Genomic DNA, 14,917 nt, shown 5'->3' with positions numbered 1-14,917 from the left:
AATGCCTGGCAATCGATTGCAACCTATGAATGTGGTTATAATGTCTCTCTACTAGGGTTTGGACACGGAAGATTTGTATGTAAGCTCATAAAGAATTACATGGTTTGCTACAATGAGGTGTCCACTTTGGATTCAAACAATCAGGGCAAATTTGGTACATCTGTCTAAGTGATTATTTGATTAGCCATGAATATGTAAATAAACTATGCCTCTAGCCTGTTCATTAAGAAGTATTCCGAATTTGCTAGAGTTGCAGTTTATTTCGATGACATGAATGTCACTAAGACTCTGGAAGAGCATTAGAAAAATGCCTCGGACCTGAAGACGATAATTGAGATGAGGGTCTTGGGAAGACTTCATGTCTTAATATGAAGTTTGAGCATTTTCTGACGGTATATTGGTCTACTAGTCAAATCAAAAGGTGTTACTTTTGAGTACGCCCATTATCATCCACACACTAGAAATAAATGAAACTCTTGAAGATGTTTTGGAACCCGGAATTCTATATCTAAGTTCAATTTTCACTTTAGGGTAGTTAGCTTATTGCATTAGGCATGACATCTCCTTCACTAATGATAAGATACAGCACTATGCATCCCCAGCAGATTCAACCGTTCTGATCCTGAGAATGATGCTTTCCTTTTTTTGTTATGCTTATGTCGGTTCCTTATCAAACTCGCACCAAGCACGATCCCAAATGGTTATGTATTTACCGATATGAGACACCGCAATATCTTGTAGATCCACATAATAGACCTTAATTGCGAAATCTTCGAATCGTGCTAAGCTCACTGCACCTCACTATGCCACACGTGAGAGATATGGTTGAGATCTCTTGTCGATCATATCTGAAGTACCTCTGGAGTTCCATCCATCATTGGGTTCCAAACTATCCATAAAACAATGCTGATTATATCAACTACACAATCCGAGAAGTCAACACCAACAATGTTGTGCCATCGAAGTTCTTCTTTACTCATTAGCAAAGCATCAAAAGATTGAAGTTAAGGAGATCCAATCCTAACACAACCTCACTGATCTCTTCACGAAGTTACTGCCGATGTCTATCTTCCAGAAGCTTACCAAGGTATTGTGTCATTTGACTTATCTCATTTGCAATATTTGTAGTGTCAGAGGGAGTATCCTAAATTATACTCGCTTTACTTTAATGTACCATTTCCCCCTAAGATCAGGAGTATTTTTTTCTGTTGAATATTTGCTAACTTGATGAGGTTTTAATGAGGCACCCACATCGGGATGGACAAACCTTTGTGTGCATTTTCTGCAACTTGATGCATCTAAAGATGACAATGCATTAACTTGCCTTTTTCTCCTTAGACTATGGGTTTGTCGCACACTCTGTTTCTTGTAGCCAAGTTTTGGTGAGACTTTATCCTTTTTATGCATCCCTACTTTAAGACTCGTGTATACATTGCTTGTACCGAACCAGAACTGACAACAATCCCCATCTCCTAATGATGAAGACTTGATGCAGTTACTTCTTAAGTTCTACACACTCAACGAGGAGTGATATAAATAATGTTCAACTTTAAGTGTGATTGTGTAAAACAAAAGTAGGAGTCCAATAAGATCTAGAATATCATTTTCTTGTACAACTTGTATTACTTGTAGGACAAGTAAAACCTATTATAATTGGTATAAATAAATGTATTAGCATGAAAAACGTGAATTACACATGTACTATTGAAAAATATGTAAAAATAAACTTGTATTAAACAAAAAAAAAACTATATTACATTTATAATACGCGAATTTACTAACTAGTCCTCCAAATACGATCTGCTCTTGGGCTTGGGCGGATTATTATTAGAGTGACTCTGCGCAAATCCAAGGCCCGCATTATTAATAGACATCTTTCTGGTTGTTGGGTAAAGCTAAGAACCAGCCGAAAAGAAAATGGCGGCAGCAGCAGCAGCAGTAGGAGCTCCAACCTGTCACCCGCTCCACCTCCTCCTCCACCGCCCACCACCACCATCATCTTCTTCCTTCTCCCTTTTCCTCAAACCCCTTCTCACCTCCACCACCACCGTCACCACCACCACCACCACCACCACCATCACCATTCCATTCTCGCACCTCCCACGCCGCTCACTTATCTCCCATTCCCTTCCTTCCTTCTCCTCTCGATCTCTCTTCTTCTGCCACTCTCCCACCGCTACCCACTCTCCTCCCCCCAAAGCCTCTTTACAAGAAGAAGAAAAAACCCAACAACTCGAAATTCCAGAAGATAATGATAATGGTGAAGAAATTGAGATCGAAATGGAGAACTCGGATAATAAAGGGGATAGCCAAGTGAGTTCGGAGTCTTCACCTGCTCTAAAGAGAGATGGGGTGAAGCCGCCGACGCTGACGGTGAAAGAAAAGAAGGAACTTGCGTCTTATGCTCACAGCTTGGGGAAGAAGCTCAAGTCTCAGTTGGTGGGGAAGTCCGGCGTCACAGCTAGCGTCGCCGCTTCTTTTATAGAGAACCTTGAATCCAATGAGCTTCTCAAGGTAAATTCTTATTCATTTGTTACTTATTATATTTTGGAAAACAAGATTTTGGTGGTTCAATTAGTACCCAGTTGGGGGTTTAAGGGTTTATGCCAAGGTTGAGGGATTTTGTTGTGCTAGTCTGAAATTGGTATGCTGTTATTGAAGAGAGTTTCTGCTTTGCAAGTTTCACTATGTCAGATTTGTCCTAGGAATGGATTCAAGATTGTTTAGAGTCTTATCCTTTTCTTTTTTGTCACAGAAATGTTCACTTTTTGAGTTCTTCAGTTTTCGAAATGTGAGATTATTGGTTCTGACAGTTGTAGAATACATCTGTGTTAGCTTTCTCACTGCTCTTTGAATATCTAGTATCAAGGGATTTTGGTCAGAAAGATCATAAATCTGTACTCCATAAATTGTTCGCGAGGATTGGACTGATATTCATCTTACACGTAGGGAATTCGTCGAATTATTTGAGGATTAGGGCTTTTGTTGAGTTGAGATGATATACTGAGCAATCATGCTTAGGTAGTAGCAGCTTCCCTTACAATCACAGTTGAGTTAAACTTCATATTAGAAAAAGAAAACAGAGTTTACAAATGTACGGTGTTTGTAGCATACACTGGGGGCCTTACTTCAGCTGCTCGGAGCCTCAGACTCGCATAAGAGGTAATATATCACCATGTCCCAATTAGGGGCTATGGGGTTGGTTGAAGCACCACAAATTTAAACCAGCAGTATCCAACTTAGTTTTGAATGTCGGTTCATGTAACTGCTGCATATTCTGATACAGAACTCCATAACAGCTCTCCATGGGAACTGAAATCCAGAAAACTCAACATATCTCTGGCTTGTTGAGTTGAGTTGATTTGAATGTCTGTCCACGTATCCAACTTGGTTTTGAATGTCGGTTCATTTGTTGTATGCCATTCTGTTTTGTTCCTTGATTATACTTTTACCAATTAAAAGCAAAGAAATATAGGTGTGCTTAGCTAACACATATTGTCACCCAATGTTCTGAACAGGTGAAAATACACGGGACATGTCCTGGTGAGCTAGAGGATGCCGTTACACAATTAGAGGAATCAACTGGTTCAGTTGTTGTTGGCCAAATTGGTAGAACAGTGATTCTTTACAGGCCCAGCATCACCAAGTTGAAAGCAGAGGAGAAAAGGCAGCAGTCGCGAAAGATATTCATGAGACGAAAGACATATTCGAGACCCACAGCAATGGAATTTCAGAAAAAAGGAGAAAGACCAAGAATGAATGGGCGTGACAGCCGAGGGAGAACCAGGGTCTAAGTTCCTGCCACATATGGTTATGGTTATATAATTCTAGAACTGTGTTGAGAAGGTTCTGCGGTAAGGTGTTCTTGCATTTAACTTTAAAGCTATGCATGTTTGGATACTATGGAATTTTTGTAGCAAAATCAAATTTAAATTGAAAATGAAGTAAGAAAAAAAGAAAAGAAATTTAAAACTGGATACGTGCGGTATGATGTTGAGGACAAAAGTCGACGTGTTTGACAAATGTAGGATGAGGTATTTGCAACATGATGATGCTGTTGCTGCTGCTTGTATTTTGCTTGTTTGGATGAAATCTGCACTGTACTTAATGGTTATCAAACTGGCATTAAGATTATAACTCATTTAGGGGGATGTATTCAATTGGGATTTTTGAGGAATTTTAATTCTTTTAATGAATCTAAGGGTGTTCAATCAGAATTTTAAGTGATTCTCTGAAATTTAAGATGTATTCAATTAGAATTTTAAGATAGTTTATTAAAATCATTAGAAATCTGTATATATTCAATTAGGATTTTAAAGAAGTTTATAACATTCATAGTGTATTCAATTAGAAATTGATTTTAAAGAATTTGAGAAAGTTGAGGAATTACAGGGAATTGGAGAGATTTCGTAGTGTATTTTAAGCATCTACAAATCTCACATCTCCCTATGAGATTTCGAAGGAATTGAATCAAAATCTTATATGAAATCTCTACAAATCAATTAAACTCTATAAAAATCCATGGATTTATAAATCCATTAAAGTCTCTCAAATTCTTAATTGAATACTTCCCTTTATTTTTTCATTGAATCCAAAATTTACGTTTTCCCGAGAGCAAAGGATAATAAGAAAGGGATTCAGACGATCCCTTCCATCCATATCCAAAGGATCCTTCAATCCTATCCGTTCATAAAGAAAATCGAACGGCCAGAAAACATTTAGGAAGCCTTGATGCCATCAAAATGAGAAGAAGATGCGATGGCAGCAACGGCCATGGAATCCTTTGCATCAAGATGCAGCGGCGGTGGCGTTGACAGGTAGAGGTTTGAGAGGGGCGCGGATGTGGAGGAGATGACGGCATCGTTGGGATCAATGGCTTGACAGTCCTATTTTGAGGCAAGGTTGCAGTCGTGACATTGCAATCCTGTTCGAGGAAGGAAAATTAGCTGCGATGGCTTCCTGGCTCTATTGGAGGCAAAGCCTTGCAGACAATCTTCAGGATCCGAAAAGGATCAGGTTGAAAGAATTCGAAGATGATCCTTTCTAGATTTTACATCCTCTGGAGATGATCTACATGTGGTTATAGTTCCAAAGTTATCTTTTATGAAATTTTACTAATTCGTAATTCGAATCAAAACATAACAGTGCATTATTATATTCTAAGAAGAAAAATTTGCACATAACAGTGCATTATTAGATAAGAAACATGTGGCGGTGAACCCATTTCATGTAAATCCTCCTTACCATCCTTGTTTCACCGCTTTGTCAAGCAATGCGGCCACAACTTTTTTCTATATTGAACCCAAAGCTAAATATTTTCTCGTCATGACAAGATAGGTTCCTTGGAATCCTAGACTTCTAAAGAACCTACACTTTCTGGTGCATGATGACAAATTGGCAATTGTTTATTTATTTTCATTACAAGTGATCTCCTACGCTAATGGAGAGGAATGAGGGTTTGAAACCTTGACATCGTGGGTTCAAAACCCTAACCACTAAGACGATCCACCACTTACAACAGTTGTTTATTCTCCCTCTTTAGTTGCTGGAGGTATGAGCACTGTGGCACCATCAGTTACACTGAAGACACATGAGAAACAGGCATAGCTATATTAGATTGTTTTAACATTGCAGATGTCACAATGTTGGAAAGATGGCCTAGCCTGTGGTACCACAACGTTATTTTGATTTGCTGTCCAAGAAAACAGGATTGTGTTGAAGTGAATGCAGATGGTTGTTGTGCTTTATTAATGAGATGTTGTGGAATAGAGAAGGGAATGGGATATAAGCCAGCTTTACACAGTCCCTGTAGAAGGATTCTTCCTGTGACCTTGTCCTGGATCCAGTAAGAGAACTCATCATATATAAATCTACATTTGTTATCCTTACAAAGTTTATAAATGGATAATAAATGTTGAGATATATGAGGAACATGCAGATTTTTTTTCAATTCAAATGCATATGTAGGTGTTCTTAGTGTACTGGAGCCAATATGAGATATGTTCAAACCTGAATCACTGGCTGTGGTTACTGTATCTGTGCCAGAGAAGAGAGTTGCAAGATTAAGATTTGCCAAATCAGAAGTCATGTGAGATGTTGCTCATGTATTAGCCACCCAAAACTGGTCCTGAGGTGCTGATGGTTGAAAAGTTGTATGCATAGTAGAGAGATTTGGAGAGGTAGCCCTTCCTTGGTATGAGAAATCAGTTATGTGATAACATTGTAAGGCAGTATGTCCAAATTTCCAACAGATTTGACATTGTGGCCTAGAAGATGGAGTAGTGGCGGATGAATGTCTCTAGAAGCAGTCAACAACAATGTGACCTCGTTTATTGCAGATTTGGCATGTTGGAATATCATAACCATGGTTAGGACATGTAGAAATATGTGGTTTTCCTGGACCAAGAATTCCTGCACTGGAATATGAAAAACCAGAATTGAATCTGTTATTAGAATTATAGTTGTTTCTGCCTCTTCCTCTGCCTCTGTAGTTGGAACTGTATCCTTTATTATGATCAGAAGAACCACCATTATAAGTACCAGTGCTGGTTGATCCTCTAGGACTATAGTTCTGTGATTGAGATTGATTAGACCCTCCCAACATCAGAGTCTTTCCTTTGTCTTTGTTCACATTTTCCATCATTGCAGACATAAAGGTTTCACTCAGAATTATTTTCAACAACAGCTTTGTTTGTACCATACTTAGGGCTTCCGTATTTAGACATCGTATAAATATTCGGGGGACTCAAATGTAATTATGTAATGAATGAAAGGGAAAATATGTAAAAAGGGGAAGAGCTCTTAGTCTATAAAAGGGCATCCTCACCCTCACAATCCGGAAGCCTCACTCTCACATTACAAAGCTCTCATCCTCATAAGCAGAGAGCTTTCTCAAACTCTCTATTTCTCTGAAGGACTCCCCTCACCCTTATAACCCATACATACAGTTAAAAAGAAATACAATCAACATCAATGTGGACGTAGTCCAAACATTGGGGTGAACCACGATACATCTTGTGTTCTTTACTTTCTTGCAGATTCACGGTCGGATTTACGTTGTTCCAAGACCTCCGATTTTGTGCATCAACATTTGGCGCCGTCTGTGGGAATCGACATGAAAAACTATGTCGGTTCTCTTTCATTTTTTCACATCCACCGTGAATCTGCAAAAAAAAACCCAACAACCCAAAGCTTTCCCAGAAAAACCCAGGAAACCAAATACTTTATCTCTCACTTTGTTATCCTCTTACAAAAAGATCTGCAAAACTCAAGAGATAACCAAAACTCTCTCGGCCTCTCTCTTGCTTCTGATCTCTTTCACTTCTTCAAACAAAACTTGCAGTGCCCCGCGCCTCTCTCTCTCTGCTTTGCCGTTTCTCTCTCTTAGGGTTTTTCCTCTGCTGGAAACCCTCACTGTAAAGCACTCATCTTTCTGCCGTTTCTATGCCGGATTTCAAAGCTTAGCTTCTCTGCTCCGCCGTAGGAAGTAGGAAGAACCAGTAGTGTGATTGAGCTCTGCGGTTTTGATAGGAAGTGAAGGAGAATGGCGTCGTCGTTGAGAGGGGGTGGTTTGGATCAGCCACCTCAGCAACCACTGCAGAGGCGGATAACTTGAACCCAGACCGCCTGGAACCTCGGGGAGACGGCTTTCGACAGTGAGATCATGCCATCGTCCCTTGTCGAAATTTCCCTCATTCTTCGTGTTGCCAATGAAGTCGAAACCAACAATCCTAGAGTTGCTTTATCTCTCTCTGAACTCCCACGTCCATGGCGGACCCAACCGACGTCTCAGCGAGGCTCGAGTTCCTGAGGAAAAATGGGTTTTCAGAGGTCGAATCGGCTCTCAAAGAGGATATGATTGAAAAGGACGATCTAGGTTCTTTCGATTACGAGAAATTCATGTTTTCGATGGTTCCTCGACTGCTGCTGGTAAGAATTCCAGCCAGCTTCCAGCGGTCTGAGGTTCAGGGCGGCAAAGAATGCTTGGGGTCGAGCTCGGCGGTGGACGACGAGTTTGTGAGCGCGGGATCTTCTACTTCTAACAAGTGCTCCTCAGAATTCACGAACCCGTATGGAGTTCGATCTACATCTCCAAGCGTTTCCCAAGCTTCATCCGATAGGTTCTCTCAGCTTGGCACGACACGCGATTACCACGATGTCGATATGCAAAAATGACCTGTTCTGGCATGATGAGAAAGATGATGGAGACTTCATGACTTCTTGCCTTGAAAGGTTAGACTTATTTGCCTGTCCCATTGAGGATAAGTTCATCATGACTTCAGATACAGACAAAGGGAACGAGAAAGTGCTAGATCTGCTTGTGGTCCGATTTGCGGTCACAGTGATCTGCTTGTGCACGATGAAACTTGCTTTCCAGAAAGCTCAGTGCTCTCTGCAGCACCAAACCGTCAGAAGATGTCATCAACTTTTGAAAAAGAAAACTTTCATCATACATGTTCCCATTTTTTTTGAAAGCTAGAGAAAAGCAAATGGGTGGTGTCAGAAAGGTTATCCAAGCAACTGTCACTTTAGAGAAAGGAATATTGCCTTTTCACAGCTGGAGTATACTGACATTTACAACCAACAAGCGGAAGTGGAAAGCATCGCACACCCATACCCACTGTCATTGATGAATATTTTAGTAAGTTGTCTTCTGCAAACTAAAGCAATTATTGTACAGTTATACTGATGTGTAAAGAAGGTAGTGTTGATGCATAAAACCGGAAGGGTCTTGGAACAACGTAAATCCGACCGTGAATCTGCAAGAAAGTAAATAACACAAGATGTATCGTGGTTCATCCCAATGTTTGGGCTACGTCCACACTAATATTGTATTTCTCTGAGATGTTGAAGAGGATAGAGAGAGCTTGTAATAAAGGAAGGGGTAAATATGTTATAAGTGAAGAGCCCTTATTCTATAAAAGGACTCATCACTCTCCTCATTATGGGAGGTCAATTCCTAGGCCATGAGAAGCCTCACTCTTACCCTCAGAGGCTCTCACCTTCTCATCCTCTCACAAATAGAGAAATAAAATATCAGTGTGGACGTAGCCCAAACATTGAGATGAACCACTATACATCTTGTGTTATTTACATTTCTTGCAGATTCACGGTCGGATTTATGTTGTTCGAAGACCTCCGGTTTTGTGCATCAACATTTGGCGCCGTCTGTGGGAAACGACACGAACAACTATGTCGGTTCTCTCTCAATTTTTCATACCACCACCGTGAATCTGCAAAATCCAAAAAACCAAATCTCCCTCTTTCCCTTTCTCAAGTTTGGTTTCTTAGAACAACAAACTTGTTTGCTGGGTGTAGATGATCGAGACTAAGAACCAGGCCTTATTCGCTGGGCACCTTGTTGAGCCCGAGCTCGTCGACGGTTACTTTGAATAGGCTGGGCTAGTCTCTTGGTGCATGCAGCTTATGCGGGCCGTTAAAAGGCCCAGACTAGTTTCTCTCCCCTAGACCTGCCGTCGTCTGCCCTGCTTCCTGCGCATATATATATACGTGCTTTTGGCCAGAAATCTTGCAGTATTGCTGCAAAATCACCTAGCTCGTCTTCACGTCATCGACCTCTCTCCCGTCCATCTGGGCCCCGACGCACGCCACCAACCAATCACCAAGCTTGTCTCCTACGACACCGCTGACGGCGTATACGATGTCGCATGATCTGAGTCACACGATTCCCTCATAGTCGCTGCTATCGCCAACGGATCCGGCCTCCAACCCCCTTCGCTCCCTCCACAAGCACACGCACGAGGTCAGCTCCTTTAAGAAACACGCATACTGCGTCTACTCCACCGTATGATTGGTTGGAGACGAGCTCGGTGAATCTGCAGATCTGCGGTGGTTTCTCTAAACTGCCACTGTTACTGCAAAAACCCACTTCATCTCCTTGCCGTTTCTCATTCTACACTTACCCTTCCTCTACACAACTTTTTACCTCTTATCCGCTTTGTCCTGCAGTTTTACTGGCGAAGCCGAAGAGCCAAGCAAGCGGCGGGGTCAACACCGACACAAGAGATGATCAACCTGTTGTCTGCCCTTCAAAAAGATAGATTTGCCCCCAGGTTCTACATCGCGGCGGCCATTGATAACTTGAGTCTCCAGAAAATTCGACTGCTTGAAGAGAACGCCGATGAGAGTTCGAGCTCGCAGTTCATGCAGATCTACCGGAGCAGGGAAGTGGGTCAGTCCTATTTCACCTCTGTTTTGACTACTTTGATTGCTTTGGCTCATGGGCTTTAGCTAATGATCAGAATCCGACCCCAAGTGATTATGTGCAATGGTCCTAGGACTTGTGTTCCACTTTGTGTAATTGCGTTCTTATTCAAGGTTGTGGGGAGTAGATGGTCGTCTGTGTTTTATGTTGAGAGTATAGCAAAGAGTGCAGAGGCTCTCCCTGAGTGGCTTGCTTCTTTACAAGTTACGGATAGCGGATCAGTTCTTTGTCCAATGGCCTCAATTACAGAAGAAGTATCCCAGAGCTCACTATGTCGATTGTCTCACGCAGTTGATCCGATTCTGCTGCTGCTATACGTGCTCTAACGTCCAGGTTTTCTCAATACAAATCAGGCAGGAGGATTGAAAAGGGGCTTGGTTTGATTCTTAGATAGAGAAACCACCGCAGATCTGCTCTCTCTCTATCTCTCTCTCTCTCTCTCTTCAATTTCTCTGCAAGAGCACATGGGAAAACAAAAGTAAAGCAGAAAAGATGCAGAAGAAAGGCAAAAGCAATCAAGTGAGCTGTGGGAAACAAAAGCAAAAGCAAGGAATAAAAAGAGAAAGGAAAGAATTATACTTTTGCTTTTGTCGACCACTAAAGCAGAAGATGTCATCAACTTTTGAAAAAGAAAACTTTCATCATGCATGTTCTCACTTTTCTGAATAAGCCACTGGAATACGCACATGGAAAAAGATCTGCAACAACCCAGTATGTAGTAGGTGCAGTATGCACCAACGATCTGCAACTGTCGATACCTTTGTTTTGAATGATGTAATTTATTTTTCTTCTATTTCGCAAATATCTGTATAACCACATTAGAGGGTAAAAAAAAATAAAAAAATAAAAAAATAAAAAAAATAAAAAAAATAAAAAAAACCAGCAAGCCCAAAATAATAGGCTGGAATGTTATGTGGAGGGTAAAGGCCCATATGCTCAAAAGAGCCATGCCCTTTATTATCACCAACCAAGTGATTAAAAGTACGCCCAATACTACAAAAAATATTCGGGAGCCTGCCGCTATTACCACCAACCAAGTGATCAAAAGTACGCCCAACACTTCAAAATTATTCGGCAGGCTACTGCTATTATCACCAACCAAGTGATCAAAAGTATGCCCAGTACTTTAAAAATTATTCGGCAGCCTACCGCTATTATCACTAACCAGGTGATCAAAAGTATGTCCAGTACTCCAAAATTATACATGAACATCACTCATGTCAATCATACATAAACATTTCATGAGCATCACTATGTCAATCATACATAAACATTCATGACCATCATTCATGTCAACATCCATGAGCATCACTCATGTCAACATCCATGAGCATCACTCATGTCAATCAACTTAAACATTCATGAGCATCACTCATGTCAATCAGCTTCGAAAGCTTCATTTACAAAAGCTCCAGCTTCGAAAGCTTCATTTACAAAAGCTCCAACTTTCAAAGCTTCATTTACAGAGCTTTAACTTCAAAGCTTCACTTGCAAAGCTTCACCTACAAAGCTTCAGTGTAGGGTATACAAATACCGCCTTTAAACAACCGCCACTTCGGCCCATACATGGATTCAATTTGAAGTTTCCAGCCAACAGACCCTATTGATTGAAGACTTGGGGGACTACATTATGTACCATATATTGGGCCTTAACTGGGCCTCATGAAAAATACTTAAGGGACTTAGCCCATTATTTATGTACTGAGGAGCGAGCTCTTGTATTATAAAAGGGTGTCACAGCCCGTCCCGAGATTTTCATATCGGGGACGTGAAATGAAGGAATTACCCTTGACGGGTATTAAGGTATGTGTGTGTGTGACATATCTTTTGGGCTAAATACAATTATTTCATAAGATTTTATAAAAATTATTAAGTTGGATTAAATGAGTTTGTGAATTGTGTGTTAGGGATGAAGTTGAATGGATGGTGAGGATTGTGTTGGATCACACACACACACACTTCCTTCGTCTTTCTTCCTCCCCCGTGTCTCTCTCTCTTCCCTCACGACTCTCTCTCACTCTCGAACCGTACGGACGAGACCAAATTCCTTCGAACTTCCACGGATCGAAACTAAAAAGGTATGGTTCTTCATCCTTTCGTCGTCCTGAGTTGAATGGTGCTAGTTTTAGGACGTGAAACCTTCGAAATCACGTGAAACCCGAACCCCAGTTTTATGTCACTGTTCATGCAATCGTGTTATGTTGATTTTTAGGGAATTCTAAGCTCACAGTGAGCTTAGTGAGGTCTTAAGGAAGCTCGGGGACGTTCGTTTGGAATTTTTGGACTTCGGGATCGTGTAGTTCGAAGTTCCCGTATTTACAAACGCTCGACCTCTCCAACAACTTTTTCTCCGGATCGATCCCAGACTCGCTTTCCAACTTAACACTGCTGAGTCGACTCATTCTCCGGCGTTATTCCTGACTCAATTGGATCCCTTTCGAACCTTGAGGAGCTTTTCCTCGACAACAACCGCCTTGACGGTGCAATCCCACAGAGCTTGCACGGCCAAGTAACGGGTAAAGGTTCAGTAGACTGCATTGGGTGCATTCAGTGCTTAACAGGATGAACAGGCTTACAAGCAAGGCTGACAGTTTTTCCCATGTAGTCAAAGAACATGAGAAGTTGAGTCACATAATAATTAACTTAATTATTATTTGATTCAACTGTATAGTGAGACTAGGGCCCAAGATCACAGAGACAGTGAAGGGGAAGCTGAGGTTGGGGGCTAAGATTGTAAAAGTAGGAGGGACGTTAGAGGTGTTCAAGCACGCATTCAGCACTAACGCAGGAGAGAAGCTGCTCAAGGCATCCCATTGTTATCTATCGACCACGGTGGGTCCTATGGCAGACCTCATCTTCATCTCGACCGACAAGATTGCATTTTGCAACGAGAGATCGATCAAACTTCCATCGTTAGATTTGGACAGACAACAGTTGGTCATCAGAGTCCATTACAAGGTGGTGATCCCAGTGAAGAAGATCAAGGCGATCAACCAGAGCGAGAACAGGAAGAAGTCGTCGCAAAAATACGTAGAAATAGTTACTGTGGATGATTTTGACTTCTGGTTTATGGGGATCTTGAATTACCATAAACATGCACTGAATCTCCATCGCCATGGTCAGATCCGCCACCACATATTCGCTGCTCTTCATAGATCGAGCTCAGTCGTGCAAGTTTTCGGTCTCCATATTTGAACAAGGGAATGATAATCATGTGTTGTGGGTCCTCCTTCGGGAAAAAGAAAGAAAAACAAAAGTAAGAAAAAGAAAAAGGATGAGGATATATCTTGACTAGGCTGCACATGCTCCCACGTTTTCTGAAGAAGCCACTGGAAAGCAAGATAATTCTAATACTTTGAAATCTCAACTTGACCAACGGAAAGCTGTTGTTGATAATCTTGTGTCTAATACACGGCTTTTAGAAAGCAAGATACAGGAGGCAAGATACCCTCAAAGCACGTGCTCAGTCTGCGAAGACTGCAACTAAAGTGAGTGAGATGGTGGGAAACATCAATACAAGTAATGCTCTTTCAGCTTTTGATAAGATGGAAGAGAGAGGAATTACCTTTATTTCGTCAAAAAGAAGAAAGAGTAGGGCCGAAGTGACAACAATAAAGGAAGACAATGATAGTTGTGATGCTCATCAGAGAAGCAGAGATAATTGCGGTGGTGATTTGAGGTGGTGATGGCATACGGAAAAAAGAAAGAATTATGGGCGTAACCCATTGAGCAGAGAGTCGGATTTATTTTTGAATGATGTAATTTATTTTTCTTATCTTTCGGAGACATCTGTATAACCCCATCAGAGGGTAGTAAAAAAAAAACAGCAAATTCCAAAATAATGGGCTGGAATGTTATATGGAGGGCGAAGGCCCATATGCCTAAAAGAGCCAGGCCCTCTATTATCACCAACCAGATGATCAAAAGTACGTCCAATACTTCAAAATTATTCAGCAACCTGCCGCTATTATCACCAACCCGGTAATCAAAAGTACGCCCAATACTCCAAAATTATTCGGCAACGTGCCGCTATTATCACCAACCAGGTGATCAAAAGTACGCCCAATACTCCAAAATGATTTGGCAACCTGCCGGTATTATCACCAACCAGGTGATCAAAAGTACGTCCAGTACTTCAAAATTATTCGGCAACGTGCCGCTATTATCACCAACCAGGTGATCAAAAGTACGCCCAATACTCCAAAATTATTTGGCAACCTGCCGGTATTATCACCAACCAGGTGATCAAAAGTACGTCCAGTACTTCAAAATTATTCGGCAACCTGCCGCTATTATCACCAACCAGGTGATCAAAAGTACGTCCATTACTCCAAAATTATACATGAGCATCACTCATGTTATTCATACATAAACATTCATGAGCATCACTCATGACAATCATACATAAACATTCATGAGCATCATTCATGTCAACATTCATGAGCATCATTCATGTCAACATTCATGAGCAACTCTCATGTCAACATCCATGAGCATCACTCATGTCAATCAACATAAACATTCATGAGTATCACTCATGTCAATCTAGCTTCAAAAGCTTCATTTACAGAGCTCTAGCTTTAAAAGCTTCATTTACAGAGCTCTAGCTTCAAAGCTTCACTTGCAAAGCTCTAGCTTCAAAGCTTCACTTGTAAAGCTTCACCTATAAAGCTTCAATGCAGGGTATACAAA

At 41.1% G+C, this 14,917-nt stretch overlaps 2 protein-coding genes and 1 pseudogene across 2 annotated transcripts; all 3 read left to right on the top strand.

The window, feature by feature from the left end:
* The first annotated feature begins 1,855 nt into the window (after positions 1-1,855).
* LOC126584984 (uncharacterized) lies at positions 1,856-4,177 on the top strand. Its single transcript, XM_050249367.1, has 2 exons — positions 1,856-2,514; positions 3,519-4,177. Exons 1-2 carry the CDS (start codon positions 1,918-1,920, stop codon positions 3,792-3,794), a joined length of 873 nt encoding a protein of 290 aa, XP_050105324.1. The 5' UTR covers positions 1,856-1,917; the 3' UTR covers positions 3,795-4,177.
* Positions 4,178-6,949: 2,772 nt separating this feature from the next.
* Positions 6,950-11,063, top strand: LOC126584985 (UDP-N-acetylglucosamine transferase subunit ALG14-like; annotated as a pseudogene).
* Positions 10,912-13,420, top strand: LOC126584193 (GEM-like protein 4). The gene is made up of 2 exons (XM_050248653.1): positions 10,912-10,936; positions 12,897-13,420. Exons 1-2 carry the CDS (start codon positions 10,912-10,914, stop codon positions 13,418-13,420), a joined length of 549 nt encoding a protein of 182 aa, XP_050104610.1.
* Positions 13,421-14,917: the final 1,497 nt, after the last annotated feature.

This window comes from Malus sylvestris, chromosome 10, assembly GCF_916048215.2.
Source record: "Malus sylvestris chromosome 10, drMalSylv7.2, whole genome shotgun sequence".
In the NCBI taxonomy this organism is placed as follows: Eukaryota; Viridiplantae; Streptophyta; class Magnoliopsida; order Rosales; family Rosaceae; genus Malus; species Malus sylvestris.
This window is presented reverse-complemented; position numbering and strand designations above follow the sequence as displayed.

Excerpts from the sequence above, each read along its gene's own strand:
- LOC126584984 (XM_050249367.1), top strand. The coding sequence starts at position 1,918 with ATGGCGGCAGCAGCAGCAGCAGTAGGAGCTCCAACCTGTCACCCGCTC. Across the intron at positions 2,515-3,518 it reads AATCCAATGAGCTTCTCAAG|GTGAAAATACACGGGACATG; the intron begins GTAAATTCTTAT and ends TGTTCTGAACAG.
- LOC126584193 (XM_050248653.1), top strand. The coding sequence starts at position 10,912 with ATGGAAAAAGATCTGCAACAACCCA. Across the intron at positions 10,937-12,896 it reads AAAAGATCTGCAACAACCCA|TGAGACTAGGGCCCAAGATC; the intron begins GTATGTAGTAGG and ends TCAACTGTATAG.